Source organism: Pleurodeles waltl, chromosome 3_2 (assembly GCF_031143425.1).
Source record: "Pleurodeles waltl isolate 20211129_DDA chromosome 3_2, aPleWal1.hap1.20221129, whole genome shotgun sequence".
Lineage (NCBI taxonomy): Eukaryota > Metazoa > Chordata > Amphibia > Caudata > Salamandridae > Pleurodeles > Pleurodeles waltl.
In genome coordinates, this window is record NC_090441.1 from 39759668 (window position 1) to 39784947 (window position 25280).

The 25280-nt window shown below is 46.2% G+C and overlaps 1 protein-coding gene across 2 annotated transcripts in view; it reads right to left on the reverse strand.

Moving 5' to 3' along the window:
- The window catches only part of ZZEF1 (zinc finger ZZ-type and EF-hand domain containing 1), a 1404152-nt gene that overhangs the window by 672753 nt on the left and 706119 nt on the right, over positions 1 to 25280 (reverse strand). For both annotated transcript variants that reach the window (XM_069226690.1, XM_069226689.1), the window contains exons 36-37: positions 5865 to 6127; positions 1630 to 1790 (exon numbers count right to left, since the gene is read on the reverse strand). In XM_069226690.1, coding sequence (XP_069082791.1) covers positions 1630 to 1790; positions 5865 to 6127 — 424 coding nt within the window. The remainder of the gene's footprint in view (positions 1 to 1629; positions 1791 to 5864; positions 6128 to 25280) is intronic.

The following is a 25280-nucleotide window of genomic DNA, read 5'->3' on the forward strand; positions in this document are numbered from 1 at the left end:
ACAGTGGGATGTAGGAATGTTTTGTGACCCAAATGCGGTCCCAAAACATTCACATTTTACCACCTACTTCAAGTACCCCTTCCCCTTTGTGAATGCATGCGAAAACATATTTTAAGAGCAGGCAGTGGTTCCACGTACCATTGCCTGCTCTTAAAAAATTAAAAGAAAACTTCTCATTTTTATAGAAAACGGGATGCATTTAAAAAAATAAAAAGGTTGCTACCTCATGAATATTAAGGAGGTAGGTCGATTTGTGAACCACGTGGAATCGCTAAATGAAACTCCTGGAGTTTCATACATTCAAATAGCAATTATGTAATTGCGATTCGCAGATAATCGCAATTAGGTAATCGCTATTTGAAAGAATGATACATCTGGCCCTAAACGTCACTGTTATTGTTTGAAATGTGTTCATCACTGGGATTTTTTAAATCATTGCAAGTTAAGAATATTCAGTAAAGAGGAGTTATGAAAGTTGCTTTTTGTGAACCTCTCAATCTCCCAAAGCGGCACTAAAGTGCATCAACAATTTTGAAAAGATAGTAATTAGGACAATTTTATAAAATGGTTTGCTGAATGCATAAAGATGTATCCATCTTTCAAACTCTGACAGCAGTAAAGGCGAGTCTTTCACTCTATCAAGGCATGTGCATTACTAGAGCACAGATTTTAGGAAGTAACATAATTTAGTCTCTAAGGTAATGTGCTACTTTTCCATGGAACCACGGAAAGTGTTGAAAGCTTAAACGAAATTCAGTTTTTTCATTAGTAAAGATTTCAGATCACATAATTTATATGATACATCTCTGGTGTCACCAGAGCAACGCCTGTGGCTGTTTTCTTATTAGCCTGCAATCCTGGTGACCAATATTTTGAAAGATGGCAGAAAACAGAATTTCTGCAGTTCAGTTTAACTTCCATGCTAGGTCCTGTGATTATCTACTTTAATAATTTTATGTATTCATATGTGTTTCTACTTCACATGCACAATAAGGGATTGTTCGATCCTCCCGTGGTTCTCACACAAGAAAATATGTGATGTCACTGGGGCAAGATTCATACATTGACCATGCCACCACCCATTTTGGAAAATTCAAATTAATAAAAATAAACTGCAGGCACACACTACCTTTAACACAGCACCTGTACTTTCACACTACCAGGACACACCAGCCAAACACCTTTATTGTTCCCTTTCGTGCTGATAATGCTTAAGATGCTATTATCAATAGATAACTTATTGTCCAATAAAACCTTTCTGCAAATAAGGGTATGCTATGCCACTTAAGCATATGACCATCAGTAAATCACTTTTAAGGTGCATTTAGCAACAGAGTAACAAGAAATTATTTTCTATTGGTACTGTGTTGGTGACAACAGTGTGCACATAGACCGTAAAACTGGAACTGTAATATATACAGGTGCCTCAAACCCACTTGCATAACAATCCAAAGTGCTTCTGAAAATTAGGGGGTTATTGAAACCACTACTCAACGTCCAACTAAACTGGAACAATGTAATCCTAGAAGTAGAGAAGACAAATTAATCATATAAATCATTTATGAATATATATATATATATATATATATATATATATATATATATATTTAGATGCAGGATCTTACTTACATTATCAGAGGTTTGGAGTGCTCCCTTTACTTCTCTGTCTAAAGTTAGCAACACTTCACCACCTGCGGTGTCCTCTGAAGGTTCTGCTGTTTTGTCCATGGAAGAGCTGACAGATGGTGTCCCATTTTCAGTGAACGGGAGCATAAATGAAGCCTTGCCACCTGCGATTAAACGTTCTAGGGTTAATGTAGAATCTACCTTATACAACTATATATTTATTACAAAATATTTCCTTGTTCGATCGAAAATAGTCTTTTCCTGTGCAGTTCAAAGTGTAGGTTTGTCTGATATGTAACATCCAATCACCAATGAAACCAACCAGCTACATGCCAAATGCATTCTAAAGACAAACCTTCACATGACTGTCGAATGTGGTTACTGTCAATGCAAGTGCTAAGGGTATTCAGTTACACCAAGCCCTGATATAGTGTTTCACAAAAGGATATACAAATGCAATCCCTAGCAATGGAAACTGCACCCCCACTAGGCACAGGTAAAATTGTGGCAGTGGCAGTAATTCTGATGGAGTAGTTTTTGAGAGCAATGCAAATTCAAGAGAACATAATGCCACCCTCTTTCATCCTGGTCCGTGTGCAGAGTGGCCATGGAATCGGCATGAACTCAATGTGGTCAAGTAGCTAAGTTACTTAACTTTACACCTGGAGAACTGGAATCAAATCATATCATTTTGACCATATCCACTGACATGTGCATCAAATTATAAGGATTTGTGGGGATAGGGCCAGCTCCAAAGGAACAGGTATAATATTGTTAGCATTCAAGGAAGAACCTTTATGCACCTCATGACCTGCTCAATAGCCCACCTACTTGCCTTAAATAAGCCATATGTGTTACAGGTCTGGAAAATGTGACAAAATAGTTATTTCACAGTATGTAACAAGTCTGCTGTACTTACACCATGGTTTTATTCAGTAACATTTTGGCATAATCTCTAGCAATTGCTTGCTGCACTATTCCCACTTGATAAGGATGATTTTGCTGATGCTGTTTGTATGCATGTCTCCCACTTGATAAGGGTGATTTTGCTGATGCTGTTTCGATGAGTTTGCTCACTGTTGTGGTGGTGTTACTGGCAAACATTTGTTGTAGTGGCAATGGAAGCAGGAGCTCCTGATATAATATACACATTTTACATTTGCCTCTTGTAGGAAAGTGCCATCTTTCTTGGCATGTTACCCCCAATTTTACATAGATGTCAGTATGTTTTTGCCTGTCTCACTGGGATCCTGCTAGCCAGGACCCCAGTGCTCATAGTTTGTGGCCTAAATGTGAAAGCCTGTGTAGTGCCTAACTGTGTCACTGAGGCTCTGCTAATCATAGCCTCAGTGCTCATGTTCTCTCTGCCTTTAAATTTGTCACTATAGTCTTGCTACTACATTTACCAATTCTAATTAGCATACTGGATCCCCCTTATAAGTCCCTAGTATATGGTACCTAGGTACCCAGGGTATTGGGGTTCCAGGAGATCCATATGGGCTGCAGCATTTCTTTTGCCATCCACAGGGAGCTCAGACAAACCCTTACACAGGACTGCCATTGCAGCCTGCGTGAAATAACGCACACGTTATTTCACAGCATTTTTCACTGCACTTAAGTAACTTATAATTCACCTATATGTCTAACCTTCACTTGCTGAAGGTTAGGTGCAAAGTTACTAAGTGTGAGGGCACCCTTGCACTAGCAAAGGTGCCCCCACATAGTTCAGGGCCATTTCCCCGGACTTTGTGAGTGCGGGGACACCATTACACATGTGCACTACATATAGGTCAATACCTATATGTAGCTTCACAATGGTAACTCCGAATATGGCCATGTAACATGTCTAAGATCATGGAATTGTCCCCTCATTCCAAATATGGTATTGGGGAGCCAATTCAATGCATCCTGGGGGCTCCACTATGGATACCCAGTACTGCCAAACCAGCTCTCTGAGGCTTGCAATGCAACTACAGCTGCTGCAACCTCACAGACAGGGTTCTGTCCTCCTGGGGTCTGGGCAACCCAGTCCCAGGAAGGCAGAACAGAGCATTTCCTCTGAGAGCAGGGTGTTACACCCTCGCCCTTTGGAAATAGGTGTTACAGGCTGGGGAGGGGTAGCCTCCCCCAGCCTCTGGAAATGCTTTGAAGGGCACAGATGGTGCCCTCCTTGCATAAGCCAGTCTACACCGGGTTAGGGAACCCCAGTCCCTGCTCTGGCACGAAACTGGACAAAGGAAAGGGAACTGACCACTCCCCTGTCCATCACCACCCCAGGGGTGGTGCCCAGAGCTCCTCCAGTGTGTCTCAGACCTTTTCCATCTTGTTTTCAGAGGTGTGAGGACACTCTGGAGGCCTCTGAGTGGCCAGTGCCAACAGGGGACGTCTGAGACCCCTCCTGGTGCATACCTGGGTAGGTAGCCAATCCTCCTCTCAGGGCTATTCAGGGTCTCTCCTGTGGGCTTCTCCTCAGATTACTACTTGCAAGAATCCACCAGGACTCCTCTGCACTTCTCTCTTCGATTTCTGCCAACGATCGACCGTTGACTGCTCCAGGACGCCTGCAAAACTGCAACAAAGTAGCCAGATGACTACCAGCGACACTGTAGCGGCTGATCCTGCCGGCTTTCTCAACTGTTTCCTGGTGGTGCATGATCTGGGGGCTGCCTGCCTTCACCCTGCACTGGAAGCCACAAAGAAATCTCCCGTGGGTAGATGGAATCTTCCCCCTGCTCCAGCAGGCACCAAACTACAGCCTCACCAGTACTCTGGGTCCCCTCTCATCCTGAGGAGCGTGGCCCCTGGAACACAGGTAGTGGACCCAAGTGACCCCGACTGTGCAGTGGTCCAACTGTCCATATGTGGAGGAAGTAAGTCCTTGCCTCCCCTCCCCAGACAGTAATCCTGTGCACCGTGTGATCTGCAGCTACAAGGGCTTCTGTGCACATTTTCAAGAAATCCTGCATGCACAGCCGAGCTTAAGTCCCCAGCACTCCGTCCTGCGATGCTCAGCTCCCTGAGTAGACCTCCGGTGTCATGGGGCCTCTCTTTGCAGTGTTGAGACTACCGCTGTGTTCAGTCTTCTTGAACCCGTGTTCAAGGACTCCTGCAGGTGTTTCCCTCCTTTCAGTGGGCTCTCTGGTTGCTGAGGGCCCCCCTCTGTCTCCCCTCCTGAGTGGCGACATCCTGGTCTTTCCTGGGCCCGAGCAGCACCCTTTTTCTTCAACTGCGACTCTTGCAGGTAGCAGGGCTTGTTTGCGGTATTTTGCCAAGGAAACAACTCGGCATCCTCCAGCACGCCGTGGGACATCTGCACAAAGCAGAACCTCCTACCTCCTTTCGTTGGTGCAAAGCCATAATTTTCTTCCAACCGGAGGCAGCCATTTTGCACCTTCATCCGGGGTTTAGTGGGCTCCTGCCCCACTGGACACTTTAGCGACTCTTGGGCTTGGTCCCCTTCCTTTACAGGTCTTCAGGTCCAGGAAACCGTCTTCAGTGCTTTGCAGTCTGCTGTGATCCTTGCAAAATCCTTTATCACGACTCTAGTGTGTTTTGGGGAAATAGTAGTACTTTACTCCTGCTTTCCTCGGTTCCGGGGATGGGGTCTCCTTTACACCTAGGTGTTTTCTCACACTCCCAGCGACCCTCTACAAACTTCACTTGCCTAGGGGTGCATTCGTGGTTCACATTCCACTTACTTAGTATATGGTTAGTGGTGCCCCTAGTCCTATTGCATCCTATTTTGTTTTACAGTGTTTGCACTACATTCTGACTGTTTTATTTACCTGATTTGGTTAGTTGTGTATATTTTGTGTATGTTACTTACCTCCTAAGGGAGTATATCCTCTGAGATATTCTTGCCACATTGTCACTAAAATAAAGTACCTTTATTTTGAGTAACTATGAGTATTGTCTTTCTTATGATATAGTACCTATATGAAATAAGTGGTATTGCATGACCTTTGCATGTCTCCTAATTCAGCCTTGGCTGCTCTGCTATAGCTACCTCTATCAGCCTAAGCTGCTAGAACACTACTACACTCTACTAATAAGGGATAACTGGACCTGGTATAAGGTGCAAGTACCACTGGTACCCACTACAAACCAGGCCAGCCTCCTACACCTCTCTGTCTGAATCAGTGCCATAATATATAGACAACAGCCAGATACGGAAGAAAATGCCACATGGCGTAGAGTTTACACATAACTCAGTGACACAATTTAATAAGATTGCTCACCTTTTCCTTGCTGTGCTTTTATCAAGCAGTTGGTAAGGAGTTCTGTGCAGCGGCTTTGCAATACTCTTGCATGTGAGAGAGCTTGTGAATCAAGCTTCTCCCCATTTACTTCTTCTTGACTTGTCAAATCTGAGCTGTACAGTGCCAATGCTGTAAACAGGAGCCAGGAATAGTTGTGTATATATGGCTGAATAAGTCTTTGTTGATCACTGATCCTAGTAGTCACCATTGGATAAACTGTAATGCTGTGAGTAGGCATATGGCTAAAAGAAAAAAAGGTTTTGCATATTAAAGATTGGTCAGTGAAATATCAAGAAAATTAAAACCAAATGTTAGTTGAGAGAGCCTATACAATTCTGATACCTATATCATGTTCTGTCCAGCAATCCGATTTGTAGTGCTATGTTAACACTTAAAGGATTTTTTTAGGTGTTAGTACCATACAGCTTTGGCAACAAGTGAAGCAGAGCAATTACTAGAAAGAAACTTTTTCTTACTCACACATCCAGATGCCTTCAAGTCTTAAAATGTGAAAAGATATGCCCAAACCTAAAACTGTGGAAAGATGGTGACAGCTAGGCCAGTCAGAGCTCCTGGTATTTGAAGAACAGCCTTGCCAACTTAAAAATCTTCTCTACAATTTGCGTCTAGAGAGCGCCATTTACTAGATGCATTTAAATCACAGGTCTTTAAACTGGGGGGCCTCAAGTGATCCCGGGAAGAGGGGGGGGGGGGGGGGGGGGGGCAGACTCTGGCTAAAAGAAGCATTATACAGATAACAGGCCTTTGATTTAAGCAGAAGCATGTTAATGCATTTTAAAAAAAGGTAACAGTACTTAAATGCAATGTTGAAATAGGTCTAGACATATTTAAACATTGCCATCTTTATAAAATAATTGTGAAAACTTCTGATGTGGGGGCCAATGATTTTTATTTTTCAACTGAGGGGGCGTGGCATTAAAAAGATTGGAGACCACTGATTTAAATGAATCTCAGAGACCTGGGTTGGTTTCTGTAAATTCACAGACGTAATTGTTTTGATGGTGATGAACTTGATCTATTTCAATTTTACATTAATACGTCATACAGACCACATACTAATGAGAAATGGAAGACTCAGAAACTTTTGTTCGAAAGTTGTGCTTCGAATTGGTGACAAATGAGAAGTACCACTAAATGTCTTGATCTGTTTACGCACTAAACCGATTTCCTCTCTTTATGATTGAAACAGACAACATCATAAGCTTGGTCAAAAAACAGAAAAATAAGAAATGCTGACACACTCCTTGCAAAGTGCAAAGGCATTTTAAATAGCCATAAATGAAAACCAAAAATGGATCCTCTGACCCTGCTTCTGGCAGGCAGGTCGCTTCCTCCTCACCACTGCTACACTCAGCTGCCTTCCTGAATTGGTAATTTTATTTTTCCCCCGTTTATTCGTCTCTGCATCGCCGCTGCGTCCCCGACCCCCTCCCTCCACCTCAATTCTCTGATCCGTTTTCCCTTTCTCTGTTGTTTCCCGCCTCAGAGCCCTGCTGCTCCGCCCCCCTGCCCTTCCATTGGTCGATCCCCCCTCCTCCCAGCTGCCACTCCCTCCCACCTCCCCTCTTATGCCGGCCGCAGCGCAGTGAAGGTAGCGACCTCTGACCCTGCTTCTGGCACGCAGGTCGCTTCCTCCTCACCACCGCTACACTCAGCTGCCTTCCTGAATTGGTAATTTTATTTTTCCTCGTTTATTTGTCTCTGCATCGCCGCTGCGCCCCGCCCCCCTCCTTCCACCTCGATTCTCCGATCCGTTTTCCCTTTCCCTGTTTTTTCCCGCCTCAGAGCCCTGCTGCCCCGCCCCCCTGCCCTTCCATTAGTCGATCCCCACCCTCCTCCCAGCTGCCACTCCCTCCCACCTCCCCTCATATGCCGGCTGCAGTGCGGACGCGCCGCTGGCGCGCCAAAGACAAGCCCGTCTATGCCCGTCCACGCCAAGACCGCGCCCAGCGCCAGACCCCCTGGCCAACACGCCCCGTACCACCAATCACCACTACACTGCCTATGACCTCCATGCCCTCAATCCATGACGCTCCTCCATCTGCTTCCAGTCCACCCTGATGCGCACCAAAGGACCGTTCTCCTGCAAAGCCTGCAATTTCACCTGCAACCTAACCTCCAAGCTCCAACTCAAAGCCTCAGACAGCCACCTAAGATGCATCCTGCTTAACACCTGCTCCGTCCGCAAGCATGCAATCGAACTCTGGGACCTACTGACCACATCCTCGCCCGATGTCGCATTCCTCACAGAAACTGGGATGAATTCGGCCTCAGAACCAGACATAGCCATAGCCATACTAGAAAACTACAAGATCGCCAGAAGAGACCGCAGCAACAAATCAGGAGGAGGAATCGCCATAGTCCACAATAACACCATAAGAGTCTCCACCAGCACCCACGACACCATCAAATCTGCTGAGCACCTCCATTCCAAAATCCATATCAACGCCAACACCACCCTCAGAGGAACACTGGTCTATAGACCCCCAGGCACCAGACCGCAGTTCTGCGATGACATCGCCAACACCATCAGTTCCCCAGCCCTCGCCTCAATGGACTACATCCTCCTCGGCGACCTGAACTTCCACCTAGAAAACAACAACGATATCAACACCACCAACCTAATAGGCAACCTCGCCAACCTCGGTCTCAAGCGACTCGTCACGTCACCCACCCACCCCGCAGGACACACACTCGACCCCATCTTCTCAGCCAGCAACCACGTCTCCTTCAGCCACACCACCGAACTCCTATGGACTGACCATCGCTGCATCCATTTCTCCTTTCAGAAGCCGGTCACTCACCACAAACCCCCCCCCCCCGCCGCTACTGGAACAGAATCTCAACAGGATAGCTGATCTCCACCCTCACCCAGGCACCCCCCTCCCAGGACCTGGGACCCCAGCACAGCCGCCACCTACCTGCACAAATGGCTAGAAGCCTGCGCCAGCACCCTCGCGCCACTCAAACAACCCTCAGACTCCCACCACAGACCCAAGGCCAGCTGGTTCACCCCCGACCTGCAGGCCTCCAAACGGGAATGTCGAAGAATGGAGAACAATGCGGGGCGCCGTCCAGAGGGTAGGTCCATAGCATAGGACCATTAACAAAATTTGTTTATGTGAGTCCTTAGAACGTGCGTCCCGAGGAGCCCGGTCTCAATTTGGGGATGGGTGACCTGACTTTACCAGTTGACTTCAATGTAAGTGAAGGTTTTCAATCCTAAGTGAGGGTGTTTCCATTTTTTTGTTATTATAATTTGGAGAAGAGGTTTAATTCTTATGGTTTTGGTCCTGATGAAGCATCAATGGATCCGGATGGACCGTAAGGACGCAAAACATGTTGACCTTGGTTTAGAGGCACTATACAATTTATAGTCCCCTTAGGTTCGTTGTTTTTTAAAGTTACTGAGCATTACACTCTAGTGTTAATTTCACACATTTTTTAATCTTGGACTTCATCCTCCTTATACTGATTAAAATTATGATGTGTTGGTGATGAATAACCAATTTTATACACATTTGTCTGTTCTCTCCAACCTATGCTGGTGCCTGGATGCAGGCAGCCATGCTTAGATAGTAGAACCCATCAGTTACTATCAAAATAGCACGGCGTAGAGCCCCCCTCGGGAAGCCCGTCAGGCGTTGCAGCGCCGGCCTGGCGAGGAGCATCTCCCGATGATGATGCCAGTCATCCATTGTGATGCTTGAGGGCTCTTGCTCCTGAGACTCCAGGTCTCCTAGGATGTTAGAATAGTTTGGAACAGTGTACTCTAATTTATATGAAGAATGGAGAAGACCAGGCGCCTTGCACCCACCGAATCCAACCACACCGCCCTCAAGACTGCCATCTGCAAACATCCCCAGCTGATCCGTACTACCAAAAGAACCAACTACAAAAGCCGAATAGACACCAACGCCCACAACAACAAAGAGCTCTTCGGCATCATCAAAGAACTCTCCAACCCCAGGACCAGCTCCCATGAACCCTCGCCATCACAGGAACTCTGCAACTCCCTCGCCACTCACTTCCGTCGAAAGATCGAAGACATCCACAACAGCTTAGAACCCCAGACCCATCAGCCAACCACAAACAACCAAGAACCCGACGCATCAAACAACACTAACCCTCTATGCTCCTGGACCCACGTCAACAATGAAGAAACCATCAACACCATGGCCTCCATCCACTCCAGCTCCCCCTCGCACCCCTGCCCGCACCAGATCTTCAACAAAGCCTGCAACATCATCACACCCCCACCTCTGCGCAATCATCGACAGCTCCTTCTAGACAGCCACCTTCCCGGAGAGATGGAAACACGCCGACGTCAACGCCCTGTTGAAGAAACCCAAAGCAGATCCAGATAACCCCATTAACTACCGACCTAGCTCCCTCCTCCCCTTCCCAGCGAAGGTCATCGAAAAAATTGTGAACAGCCAACTGTCCCGCTACCTGGAAGACAGCAAAGCGCTCAATACCTCCCAATCTGGATTTCGCAAGAACCACAGCACGGAGACCGCACTCATTGCTGCCACAGATGACATCAGGACCATGCTCAACAAAGGCGAAACCGCAGCGCTCATCCTCCTGGATCTTTCTGCCGCTTTCAACACCGTCTGTCACCACACCCTTCGAACATGCCTCCACAACACCGGGATCCGCGGCAAGGCCCTCGACTGGATCTCCTCTTTCCTCTCCGGCAGAACCTAGAGAGTCCGCCTTCCTCCCTACCTGTCCGAATCCTCCAAAATCGTCTGTGGCGTCTCTCAAGGATCCTCCCTCAGCCCAACACTTTTCAACGTTTACATGGCTCCCCTCGCCAACATCGCTCGATCCCACAACATCAATATAGTATCCTAAGCAGACGACACCCAGCTGATCATCTCCCTCACGAAAGACCTCACAACAGCAAGAAACAAACTCCACAAGGGACTTCACGCTATCTCTAACTGGATGGAATCAAGCCGCCTCATGCTAAACACTGACAAAACAGAGGTCCTTATCCTCGGCAGCAACCTCTCTGCCTAGAACGACTCCTGGTGGCCTACCTCCCTCGGAGCCGCCCGACCCCCACCACCCAAGTACGGAACCTGGGAATCATCCTTGACTCAGCACTCAGCATGACTCAACAGGTCAACGCAGTCTCCTCTTCCTGCTATAACACCCTCCGCATGCTCCGCAAGATATTCAAAATAGCAGAAACCAGAAAAACAGTCACCCACGCCCTAGTCAGCAGCCGACTGGACTTCGGCAGGAACCACGACAAAACTACAAAAGAAAATGCAACGTATCCAAAACGCCTGCGCCCGACTCATCCTTGACGTCCCACGCCGCAACCACATCTCAGCCCATCTCAGAGAGGTACGGTACACTGGCTACCCGTATCGAAGAGGATCACCTTCAAACTACTCACCCACGCACACAAAGCGCTCCACAACACAGGTCCGGACTACCTCAACGACAGACTCACCTTCCACACCCCTGCCCACCAGCTCCGCTCCGCCAGCCTCACCCTCGCCTCCGTCCCCCGCATGCACCGCACCATCACGGAGGAAGATCCTTCTCTTACCTCGCCGCCAAGACCTGGAACTCCCTACCGCTCCAACTACGCCAGACCCAAGACCTCCTGGCCTTCAGAAAATGCCTCAAGACATGGCTATTCGACCAATAGCTCCCCCCTCCCAGCGCCTTGAGACCCTAACAGGTGAGTAGCTGGCTTTATAAATTTTTGATTGATTGATCCAGTGAGGATGTTTTCAGGTGCTTACCATGACATCACAGAATTGCACAAATAGCCATGAACCTTATTGTGAAATAATTTTAGTGCCAGTCAGTGGAGGTCAAAATAAACAATGCAGTGGGGAATAAAGGGAGAGGGTGTTGGAAAACAGTTGCTACAAAATGGCCAGAGATAAAGAAATATATGTTATCTGTCATACATATTAGTATATTACTATAATTTTTCACAACTGTAACTGTACGGAGGCTAATGACCTGATTTAGAGTTTGTTGAATGAGACACTAGTCACAAACATAATGGATATCCCACCGCCCGTCTTATAACAAGTGCACTACATCCCACTACACTTGTAATAATACAGACGGAATATCTGTCAAGTTTGGGAAGGAGTACCTGTCTGCCAAACTCTAAATCAGGCTTTAAGTGCCAGACCCAATTTTGACTACTGCTATTTCACAAACAGCAGCGTTTTCAAAATATTTCACAGGAGTGCTAAAAATGCCCTTGAATTGGAAAAGTGAATAACCTTCCCTGACAATCAAAGACAACACTTTCAACTAAGCTACATTTTCTCCAGAAGCCTTACATGTATTATTATATTTCACCCCTACGATTACTAGCATGCCTGTACATTTGACATTTACAACAAAAAGCTCTTAAGTAGGCAACAACAATTTGGTAATATATTCAACTCAACAAATTAACAAACAATAACCCCTTTGTAGGAAGCTGGCTCTGCATTTACTATATCAAAATGTTCACAGAGTCCAGGGGTTCCCCAGAGGCTTAACGGAGGCTAAAGTAGATAAGACTAATGCTCTCTTTGTGGTAGTGTGGTCGAGCAGGTAGGCTTATCAGAGGATAATGCACAGCATTTGTTGTACACACACAGACAATAGAAGAAGCTCACACTCAATGAATTAACTCCAGACCAATGGTTTTTATATAGCAAAAATATATTTTCTTAATTTATTTTTATAACCACAAGATCCAGATTGCAGGTAAGTACCTTAAAATTTTCGTATTTCACACGGGTACCAACAGTACTTTGTTTGAAATCGGTAAGTAATAACGTTTTTGAAATATTGGCAATAATCGGTTTTAAAAATGGAAACTGCAATTTTCAGAAACAGCTCCTGGGGGGAAGAAAAGTTAGGTCGGTTTACAGGTAAGTACAACACTTACAGTTTCAGTCTCCGGAATTTACGAAGTACACCGTTCGAGGTTCAAGATAACACCAAACATCCGCCACCAGCAACACAGGGCCGGTCGGGTGCAGAGGTCAAAGATGAGCAATTTAAAAGTGGGCTCCTATGGAGACGGGGTAGTCGGAATGAGGTCTGCCTGCAGGTAAGTACCTGGGGCTCAGAGGGCAGACCAGGGGGGATTGAAAGACCACCGGAGGGGCCACAAGCAGGCACCAAACACACAACCTCAGCGGCACAGGGGCGGCCAGGTGCAGGGTGCCAACAGGACGCCGGGTTTCCAATGATGGTCTATGAGGAGACCCCATGGACCACTCAGAGGCTGTAGGCGAGGTCCAGGGGGGTGTCTCGGGCACACCACCGGTCGGACAGGGAGGAGGGCTGCCTGCTGAACGGAGCTGCACTGGGTGTAGGTTTCTCCAAGGCCTGGGGGTTACGGGTGCAGTAGGTCTTTAGATGATGGATATCTTCGTCCGGAGCTTTGTGGTCAGGAGGGTCCTCGGCATTCCCTCTGCAGGCGCTGTCGTGGAGAGGGGGTGGAGAGGTCAATCCAGGATGGGCATTTGCTCGTAATCGCCTGGGGACCTTCTCTCTTGCTGGACAGACCACCTGGACACGGGCCATGGGCGTCATGTGCACAGGGGTCAGGACTAACGCAACCGGAGTGAGAGGGGTGTCCTTGGTTGTAGGTTTTTCATAGACAGAGCCGCTGTCCTCGGGAGTTCTTGGTCCTTTTGGATGCAGGGGAGTCCTCTGGAGTTGAGCAGAGGTCACTGGTCCTGCTGGACGCGTCAGTGGTCTTTTGCAGGTTCTTTCAACCAGGAGACGGGCTGGTAGGGCTAGGGCCAAAGCAGTTGTCGCTTTCCTTCTTCGCTAATGGGAGTTTCAGCTAAGCAGTCCTTGTCAGGTCGCCAGGAATCTGGTGAACTGGGTTCAGAGAGGCCCTTAAATCCTGGATTTAGGGGCATTACATGGGTCAGAGGGCAGTAGCCAATGGCTACTATCCCTGAGGGTGACTACACCTTCTGGTGACCCCTCCCTTTGGGGAGGGGGACACAGGCCCAACCCTATTGGTCCCTGTCCTCCAAACCAAGATGGAGGATTCTTCTGGGAGGGGGTCACTTCAGCTCACTAGCTGGAGTGCCCTGGGGCACTGTAACTTGAGGCCTGCGCCTTTGAGGCTCACTTACCAGGTGTTACAGTTTCTGCAGGGGGACGGTTTGAAGCACCTCCACCCAGCACTTACAATGTCTAAGAATGGACTTAGCCACTGTAGGGGCATATTGCTCATGTAGCTATGCCCTCACCTGTGGTATAATGCACCCTGCCTTAGGGCTGTAAAGCCTGCTAGAGGGGTGAATTACCTATTTCACAGGCAGTGGTTGGTGGGCATGGCACCCTGAGGGAGATGCCATGTCAACTTTAGCACTTTCTACCCACCAACACATACAAGCTGTACTAGCAGTGTGCATGTGTTTGGTGAGGGGTCCCTTAGGGTGGCACAATATATGCTGCAGCCCTTAGGGACCCTCCCTGGTCACAGGGCCCTTGGTACCACTGGTACATTTTAAAAGGGACACAGCTGTGTGCCAGGGGTGTGCCAATTGCAGAACAATGGTACAGTTTTAGGTAAAGAGCACAGGTGCTGGGTCCTGGTAAGCAGGATCCCAACACACTCAGTCAAGATGGCATCAGATATCAGGCAAAAAAGTGGAAGGGGGGGGGGGGCACTGCAAACAAGGGGCCAGTTTCCTACATCTTGCATCTTGGTGTGCCCCCATGTCGACCATCAACTTCAACAGCAGCACTTCGACACAGATGGCCGCTTCATGGTCCTTATAAACTCCTTCGAAAATGTAAAACTGGCTCTGGTAAATATACACATGATCAATACTAACACCTCCCATTTTTTCTCCAATTTTGTTAACGTTTTATAACACACCTCCGTTTACATTATACTCTGGGGAGGGGATTCCAATTTACTACTGGACGCCAACCTGCATTGCACTGGCACTCGACAACCACCCCACACAAATTCAATAAATGTCCTGAAGGGGCTACGAATGTCTCTGAGCTCCGATATCTACGATGGCTGACATCCCACCAACAGAGTACATGCACCACTCCTCACCTGACAATTCTTCCTCTAGATTGGACTACTGGTTGTCCACCCCAGATCTAGGGGCCTGGGTCAAAGACGTCATCCATCTGCCCCGTACTTTCCCAGACCACTCTCTGGTTAAACTGCAGCTATCATTCCTGGGCTCTCATTTGTACCAACCCAGTTAGTGCTTCCCTGCCAACTTTTAGGTCCAGCCTTTCATGATGAATTACAAACCGACATAATAAACTATCTCCATTTAAACAAGGGCACGATGGACATCACTAGAGGGCGCTTTGAAGGCTTTCATCAGGTGGGTGTTGACTGCGAAACACGCTGGGATTCTTATAGACATACAGAGACAACTCATGCAGTTAGAGCAGAGACTTAGGTACCTTGAGAACCGTGCACCACCCAATCCTCTACACTCTACATTAAACAAACAGCACCAACTCCTTTGGGAGCATTGAGACCTGGCAGACAGGGAAGTACATCATTGGGACAAAAATACTTATTTCGACATTGCAGAAAAAGGGAAAAACCAGGCAAAACCCTGTTTGGGCTTCTGAGTCATGTACTCATTTCCCAATTGAGTGCTACTTGCTAGATAATGACTGCACATTAGCAGAGTTTGAGACTTATTATACATGCTTATATGAAACCCAAACTGCAAGCTCTCCTAACTCCATCTCTGCCTACCTCAATTAAGTTGCCCTAGTCTGGCTGGAAGACAGCCATCAACAGTTACTAAGTCACCTGATCTCAGTGGAAGAGTAGCAGCAGCAACTGACTACTTGGCAAAAGACAGTCGAGCTTGCATGGCTTGACCATGGATTTCTATAAGGCTTACATACGCATACTGGCCCGCACCTATTGGAGGTATATGCTGAAGCGCTTGCAAATGGGGTGCTTCTCTAGACGTTGCATGATGCAGTGATTTCAGTGCTCCTGATGCCAGGGAGAGACACCAGTCATTTTGCTTAAAAAAGGCCACTATTGCTACTCAATTGTGATAACAAAATCCTAGCCAGGTAAATTGTGAATAGGCTGTCCCAGTTGCGCAAGAACATGGTCACTCCAGTGCAAACTGGTTTTATACTCAGCAGATCCACATGTATCAGTCTCCGAATGGTGTTCTCTGTTCTCCATCAGCTAAAGCTATAATTGTAAGCGGCGGTGGTGCTTCTAGATGCCAGATAAAGCCTTCAACTCCTTGAAGGGACTTTTTCATATGAAAACGCTTAGCTGCTTCAGCTCCCCAAAGGGTTTCAGTGTGCTCATCCAACTGCTTTTTATCCGCTCCACTAACAGAATCACTGTTAATGGTCTAACATAAGAGCCCTTCCCGATAGAGAAGAGGACCTGGCAGGGATGCCCCTTATCGTCTACTTTTTAGCCTGGCCATGGAACCCAGTCAGGCAGCTCTAGGAACGCCATCTCCATAGGTGACTCTCCTTTCGAACTGGCAGAATATTACGGTCAATGTATGCAGATGACATCCTGCCCTTTGTGAAACATTCAGGTGATAATGGCCGCCCCTTAATCGGTGAAATCATCAGATTTGGTCATTATTCCGGCATCACCATTAACTGGTATAAAACAGATATAATCCCACTCACTGCTGCCTCAAAACCAGGTACTCTGGCATACCTAGTCCGCTGGGTCTCTGAATACTTAGGCATTGTTCTACACAGAGAGGAGGAGTCCATCTTTCGATTAAACTATGGCCCAGACATAGATGCATTACAGCACCAAGTAGTTTTCTGGGTGTGACTCCCATTGTTACCGACAGGCAGGGTGGCCTTGCTAAAAATGATTGTCTAGCCTAAACTCCTTTTCCTATTCTAAAACATCCCTATCCTTCTCAACAAGAATTTCCTTCATACACTTAAATCCTTATCAATCAGACTTCTCAGGGTTTATGGGAATGCACAGATATGATGGCCACTATGACCCTCCCATATAAGCATGGGGTTTTTGAAGCCACCAACTTTAAAATCTACTATTAAGTGGCACTATGTAATTTTGTGGCGCAGTGGTACCATTCCACTGCGTGGCTGCTCCACTTGGGTGCTTGAACGCAAGCAGCCAGGGAACACCCCTTTGGTGTCCATACTTCCCCTGGGAATGCAGAGGCCCCAGAAGGAGGTGCAAACAGTCGCCACCACATGCTAGGCCTGGCGAACACTGTGTCGCAGAGTAGGCAGTTCCTTTTTATACTCACCTGTTATTCTGCTCTTTTGCAAACCCTTGCTTTCTCTCACCCAAGAACAGGAGGTACAGAAGACTTTGCAGGACATGGCCCTCGGCCATTTGTACACAGACAGACAGTTCCTTTCCCTATAACAACTGCAAGAACACGGGAACCCAAAGTCCTTGGCCATTTTCCCATTTGCCAGACTCTGCAGCACTGCCCAGGAGAAGATCCTGGGATACCCGGAGGAGCCCGCTGACTTCACACTGCTGATCACTTCCTATACCATGCGATGGGTGTCCTGGCTTTATGCCAGCATATCACTACTCTGAGTGGTTGGGGCACTGCCAGTTCGGCTCGCCTGGGATGTTTCATGCAGAATTACGGAAAGGAAAGCCACTTGTAACTATGAGGGAAAAAAGATGCAGACGTTATACGATGAATGTAGGATACAGTTAGAGGAAGCACTAGAACAGTGGACACCTGAAGAGTTTATTTAAACACAAATTAAGACATGTAGGTGCTGGCACTATGACAAAGTGAAGAAAGGTTGTCTTTTCAGTATGAACTGGAAATGATTTGCTACATAAGAGTTAAAGAAGGGACAGCCGCTCAGAACAATGACGAACAACATGACACAGAGACTTTACAGTGGATGTAGGACGTGTAAAGGAACAAACTGACATTCAATGCAGGCTCTGAGTTGAAAAGTTAAGGAGAAGAGCACAGGGCACTCTTGTTTTGAAAAAGTCTGGGGTAGAATAATATAATGAGAATATGAAAGATTTATTTTCTAAATTGAGGGGAATGGAATTAACTTTATAACACTGAATTAAGTCTCACAGTGAAATTTCTTTTAGTAACAAATCTACCTGTGAAGAAAAGCTGCATCATGTTAACATAGGTTCGTCTAACAATTGGTTGACTACTATTAGGAACTACAGATGAATGAGTTTTGAAATTGTAAAATATATAAACCAAAAAAAATAATAATAATTTTGTGAAAAATAGTGAACAGTTTTTCACATGAAAGCATGGTTAACACAAGCAGTGGGAGAAGGTCCCCAATGCTTAACTATTGTTAAATGGGACTGAGACAAAAGTCATTATTGCTGAGCATCTAAACAACCTAAAAGTGTAGAAAGGACTTCCTATAGTTGTATACTGAAAATCTTATTAGAACATTGGAACGTTGGCAGCTCCATTGAAAACAATGGAGTGCTGCGGGCTTTTATTAGCCGGTAAAAGCCCGCAGCGCCAACATTCCAATGTTCGCTTTGTTCACAGCAACAGCTGTGAACGAAGCCTCACGGAGCCCGAGGGGAAAATCCCCTCGGGCTCCGTGAGGAATTTGTTTTATTTAATAGAACATTCTGCCCTGAGTGGCAGAATGTTCTAATAGCCTTAGAACCCGCCGTAGCGGGCTCTACCGGCTAGTAAAGGCCCTCTCCCTTGTTAAAGGCCCGAGCCAGGTAGAGCCCGCTACGGCGGGTTCTAAGGCTATATTAAAAAACGAAACATGAAAGAGCTCACAAAGCAATCGAAGATTTCAGAATTTTGCCTACAATCCAAATCCTTCATTAAGGTAAAGAAATATCAGAAAGAAAATAAAGGGGGAAGAATCTTCACAATATATTTTATTTGCAACAACTCATAAGTTAGGCTTCTAGAATGATCAAAAAGACTTGGCAAAATGCCTGGTGGATAAATAAGTCGGGTTTAATGGTTACAGAGTAGATACATACAGTAACATTCTTTCAGTTGCATGTGAGAATTGCTCAAATAAGCTTCTTTGTCGGCCACCAGACTACATATTTTACAGTAATGATTTACAAACAACACGTGGTGCTGTGAAGCTCCTGTCATAGATCTGCTAGAAACATTCAGGCTGATCATCACACTTTTTCTGTACATCCCACAGGTGAACAAGAAAATTACTGTGGAGCCAACAAACAAATCATACCGTGAGCATCCTCAGCAAAAAGGAGTTACGAGGGTGTAGAGGAAAGTGAGAGAAGATTCACATCCACCAGAAAAAAACATTACAGAAGCTCCTATTTACGGGCATACATGCTGCAGCACTTTATATCCAGGTATTTAAGACATATGAGGACATCACACCCATCCCAATGGAGCGACATGGGTTCTTCTTGCAGGTCTGCACCAGCCTCATCATATACATGTCTAGCACCCCTGCTTATTTTGCAGGCAAGCTCACAGTCTCTGGTAGCTATCAGTACACCTGCAGCCAGGGCACCACCAGAATTGAGATGAAGTGTCTCCAGGGCCAGGAGCACATCCCAATATCTTCCCCAATGCTGTTGAAGACACACCATTTTGCGGAACACCACATCACATTATAGGAACACTGCACTTCTGTTCCTCCTACCCAGCCTACCTCTCTCCTACCACCTGTTCACTGAATGCTTGCCTTTGACCTTGTACACCTCTCTGCTGTCTTTTGGTTAGGTTTGACCTATACAAATACCACATGCATATAGACATCTGTTTCTCTAAAAGATACTTGTCCCTTCAGATTCCACAAATGAATAACTCCCAAAACGGCATCACAAAAAGGAGGAGGGATCAGGTAATTTTTACACTCTGTAGCTCTAGGGACTGTCATGCCCCACTGGATTTTTAACCTGATCTCTGACTCAAGGGTGTGTGGTGCCTTAAAGTGATATGTTAAGAAGACTAGGTAACACAGATATAATAATAAAAGGTATTTCTGTCCATTCAGGATGGCCCTTAAAGTGTAGTTATTAGCTTGTTATTGTGCATATGCAGACCCACATAAAAAACTGTTGTAGTAAGAACTAATTTACAGTCAAATATATGGAATCTTTTTTCTCTATTAGATGAATACTGGGTAGGTAAGATGACTAGACAAGAGATTTTTTGAGAGATGTGAACCATTTACCACCTTCGCATGTTACATATGTGTAGCAAAAGTAACAGCTTTTGTTGTTCTTATACCTACCTTGCTGACACAGGTGACATCAAGAAGGCTACCTTTATGTAGAGTGATTTGTATACTTAGAATCATAAGACAGATTTTCTTTTACCTAGACTTCCCCAACAGAGTTGAAGCTACAACTGCCCTTGCACCCTCTTGCCTTAAATATGGCAACAGGCTTTGTCTATGAACAGCAAAATGTCTCCTAAATGCACTGCAATAGGTTCAATATTGAGTAGCCATATTGCTCTTCAAACCAAATTCACCTTTAAAACACTCCACATACAAAAAACACAACTTCAAGGAACCAGAACGGGAGACACATGAGCTCCTGGGAAATACCCCAAAGAAAATCCAGGTACATTTTACACTAAGGTCTGCCACTGGAATGACTGGATAATGCACCCACCATGGTGTGACTCATCCCTCGGCTATGGTGAAAAAAGACTACAGGAAGCATACTCTAATAATTATCAAATATCTCATACAATTTGTACATACACTAGAAGAGAGATCCACCATAAGAGCTTTGCCTCTAATTGCTTGACACTTTGAGTGTTATGATGCAACAATAGCTGCACCTACAAAGACTGCATGAATCACATGGTATTCCTTCTCACAAGCCCTCTGAACATTTGCATGTTTACCAACAGAAGCAAGATGACTGTGACAGGATCATATCACACAGCACACCAAACTCTTCCCACACAACCATACTCTTCAGTTAGAGATACAGGTTTGCCTGTAATGCTCAGGGGAGTCTGAGTGCTACTTTGCTAAACTGGTGGAAGTTGCACACAGATTCTAGATAAAATAGCACAGGAAAAAAGGCAAAAATGAGAAACACATGAAGAATGCCATGATGAAGTTGAGATCCTAAAGACAGACAACAAAGGTAAGTGGGCAAATGGTCTGTAATTCTCTCGGAAACATTGCCATTGCAGAAAGTTCAAACACTTTAGAAAGTGGAGACCATAAGAAAGCTGAAACAGCTGCAAAACAATACTTAACACCCATGATGTAACAACTCTATGGGTCAGTGAGAATGCATATTACAAGAAAATTGATATGTCTGCCTTAGATGGATTGACCAAGTTTTGTTCACATTACAAGGTGAAGATCTGTCATCTGCTTGGATTATTTTGTGGAAGGCTAGTGAGCAGCTACGTCTAGTACCCCTGAAAGCAGACAGTATGTTGATAACATCTTCCTTCTAGTTTCAGCCATAAAGGGCCATGTTTGGCAGGCATGGATGTTACCACTCATCAGTTGCAGAGGATCATGTTTTATAAGTTGAGGCAAGGGAGTGTACATGCAGCGTTCTAGCATAACTGGGTGTACAAGACCTTGAAACCCAATCAACGGCCACCTGAATGGCATAGGCTGCAGGTCTTTTGTTAATTCACATTGACGATCAGAAGTATAGATGAAAATCATACCATACAAAGAGCCTTCTGCCAAAGGACCTTTTCAAGAGAATTCTACTGAGGAAATTAGGGAGTTACCTCATTTACACTTATCACAAGACATCTATCCAAGAATCTGGAAAATTTCAGGAGTATACTTCTCATGATTTCCACTCAAGGTTGTAAAATGTTCGTCTGTTGAGTAGGTCTGCTTTAAAATACAGAATAACAGCTATGTTACTATGACTATGGCCCACACTCAGGGTGGGCTGGGAGCCAGACTGGTGGAGGTTGCCTGGAGAATAGAGATCCATATGACCCACAGGTATGAATTAGTTTGTTAGCACTTCAGGAAGCAAAGGTATAGAAGGACCCAAGATCAGTAGGCTTGGAAGTCTGATAGTCATGCTTACAGATGACAAAAAATATTTCCACCCGATGTATAAAGTTTTTTTAGCTTGCCATCAGGAGGAATCATGGGAAAAGTGTGAGGTTTTAATGGACAAGTTACTTACCTTCGGTAATGCCTTATCTGGTAAAAACACAGACTAGCCGCAGATTCCTTATCTTAGAATTCTTCCCAGGCGTCAGACTGGATCTGGAACATTTTCCTCAGCAGTACCTCTGTGCGTTGGTATAAGGCGTCGAGTGACTCCACAGCGACATCATCTCTGGACATGACATCAGCAGAGTCCATATATTCCCTCCCCCAAAGCACTGACGTCAGTTTCTTCTGTGACAAGAATCTGCGGAGCCACATAGAAACTGGCAGAGTAATAGTGTATTTGCCAACTAGGAAGGAAAAATCATGATGTTAATATGCACAATAATGAAAGAACAGAGACTACCCCAAGCGAAACTGAAGAAAACAGTTTGCAAGCAGGGAAGATGGGCGGGTCAATAAGGAATCTGCGGCTAGTCTGGTCTCTAACAGATAAGGCGTTACCAAAGGTATGTAACTTGTACATCTGATGGAGACAACTAGCAGCAGATTCCTTATCTTGGAATTAGATACCAAAGCAATATCAACCCAGGAGAAGGGTTGCAAACAGATCTCACCAGTCTCGCAATGAACAACCTGGCAACAAAGAGGAACTATGCCAGGCACAAGACAGGCATGGTGAGAAGATAATATAATTTATCCACAATGAGTAGATGACTGACATATCAACAGGGGATATGGTAAGTCATGACTGGAAAGGAATGTCCCAGAGGGAACGTGGTAGTAACCACAAGAAGTGAGGCAGGCAGAGCCGCCAGTAAATAACGCAATGAAAAAGGGGTAAAATGTCCAATGGACTGTGAGAGATAGGCATGGAACAATTATCAAGGGGCAACGTGTAGACATTAGGCTAGAAAGAAGTCACAGGTAACAACATTGGTAACAGAAGAACCAGAGTAAACGTGCTAGGGACGGATGTAATACTGCCCAAATTAGATCAAACGTCTGAAGGAACACACTGTACAAAAACAGAAGGGCAGGTTGTACTGGAGTAAATAACAGAACACCATTAGGGGTATAAATTCAAACAGCAATAGGTGACCTAGAAGAACTAGGAGAAACAAGTTCTAGAACCCACCGGAGGATAGACTTGGAAGGACAAAGAATGTCCAGCACAAAATATGCAAGAGCACATGTACACCACAGACAAAACAGAGCACTATAGAAGGGTTGGTAAAAAGCGGGAATGGTATGGCATTGGGTAAAAGAACACAATGACACCGCCCACAATACAATGCAATAAACTTGACAGAAACTGAAAGGGAGGAAGAAACACCCTTCAACAAACAGAGCAATAAAGAGGAAACAAAGGCGGCCACCAAGGGTAACAGAAGGCGGAATAACGATCCGCTCAAAAAGGCCAACAGAACTGTGCAGCAGAGAAGCACAGAATGCAAGAAAACAAGCAATGCAATCAATGGGAAATAAACATTGACGAGGAAGTGCAACAGCTGTAGAAAAACCTGAAGGTAAGGCCAGGGCAGTAGAAGCGAAGACATGAAAGGTGAGGCATGTCAACAGACAGACCTAAAATAGAATCCCACCCTTAGAGTGAGGGTCTGTAACCGGGACCATGAGGGCATGGGAAAATCTTGGTTGTGAACAAGAGGATGCTGAAGACCAGCAGACTAGGTAATGACTGGAAAGGAGCTAAGTAATTGACTTTAGAAATATGTAAGGTTAGAAAGGAAGACGCCTAGTGGACAGAGTAAGCCCCACCACAGAGCTACATTAATTTGAAAAAGAGATTTGCCATCAAATGGCATGTCAAGCAAAGAATCCCCTACTGGAGCTGAAAAATTAGAAGGTCTTAGCCAAGCCCTTCAACGTATTGCTACCGATGCAGCCATCAGCCAACCAACGGAATCTATGGTATCCGTACCAGATCGAACCAAGAGTTTGGCCGCCTACTGACCATCTCGTATCAAGGGAAGAAGGGCAGTACGAGCCTTCTCAGAAAGAGTTGGTAACAAACACTCCACTGAATCCCACAGAACATGGGATAAGCCAGATAGCACACAAGAGGTGTTAGTGAAACGTAGGGCAGCACTAAAGGAGTAGAACATCCTCCTGCCAGCAGCGTCCATCTGTCTGGCTTCTCGCTGTGTCGGGGCAGGAGGGATTTACCCTATGTCATGGGTAGCCAAAGCAGTTTGTACCTCAAAACTCTGAGTGGTAGGGTACCGGCGAAGGCATAACGGATCTTCCTGTGCAGGCTGGTGTCTGTGGGAGATAGCACGCTCCACAGGGGGACCAGAAACAGGCTGGTTCCAAACACCCAAGAGGATATCATAAAGATCCTCTCAATATGGAAGGACTGGTTCATTAGAAGACTGATCAGGATGTAAATCCAGTAAAGGATCAGTTGATAACTGCACAACAGGAAGCTGTAAGTGCAACACATCAGCCACCTGTGTCAACATGTCTGCAAAAGCAGTACTTACCTCAGTCGCCAAACCAGGTGATGAGAGGAGGCTGGACACTGGTGAGAAATCAAGGCCACTCGCAGTCAAGCACGCAATCTGATGAAGAAAATAGAATGGGGTCTGAAAAAAGAGGCTGAGGATGTGGAGGAACTTCTGAAGGAGTCTTAAGAGGGCCAAACCCTGTATCAACATCCAAATCTAATGGTGACGCTCACGCCATTGGTGTCAACGTCGAGAGGGGTAAGCCTCCTCGGAAGCGGCATCATCCGACTCTGGGAAATGACAATGGGGCGTCGAACAAAGTCGAGTGAGCCACAGGTGCCGTGGATGGCGTCGGGATAAAAGGATGAGGGGCAGGCTGTGGAGGCTGCAAGAGGCAGTATATCAGCACTGATCCGACTCTGGAGTCGGAGTCAAGAGGCTGAACGGGCACCGAGGACGAAGCCAGCGGTGGAGACCCCATCAGAGCACTCGCCACCTACTTAGGGCCCAAAGGTGCTCCACAGGGAGGGGAAGACCCGAAAATAGTATGCAGGGAGGAGTAGTAGTCCCGTATTTGGGCCAGAGTCGCCCCGGCGCCGGAATAGGGCGGAAGGGAAGGGGTCAACTCAAGCACAGACTCCAGTGGAGGAGAGGTGCGTGGAGGTGGTGACGTAGAAGAACGTGACTTTGCCCGGGAACACTGACCTGGGGACGCCGACGGACCACGGCACATCACAGGAGCCAGTCGCAAACGACTTTGAGAGAGCTCCCGGGACCACGAGGAAGACAACGGACTCTGGCCCTCATTCCGACCCTGGCGGTCTCGCGTATGACGGAAGCACCACCAACAGGCTGGCGG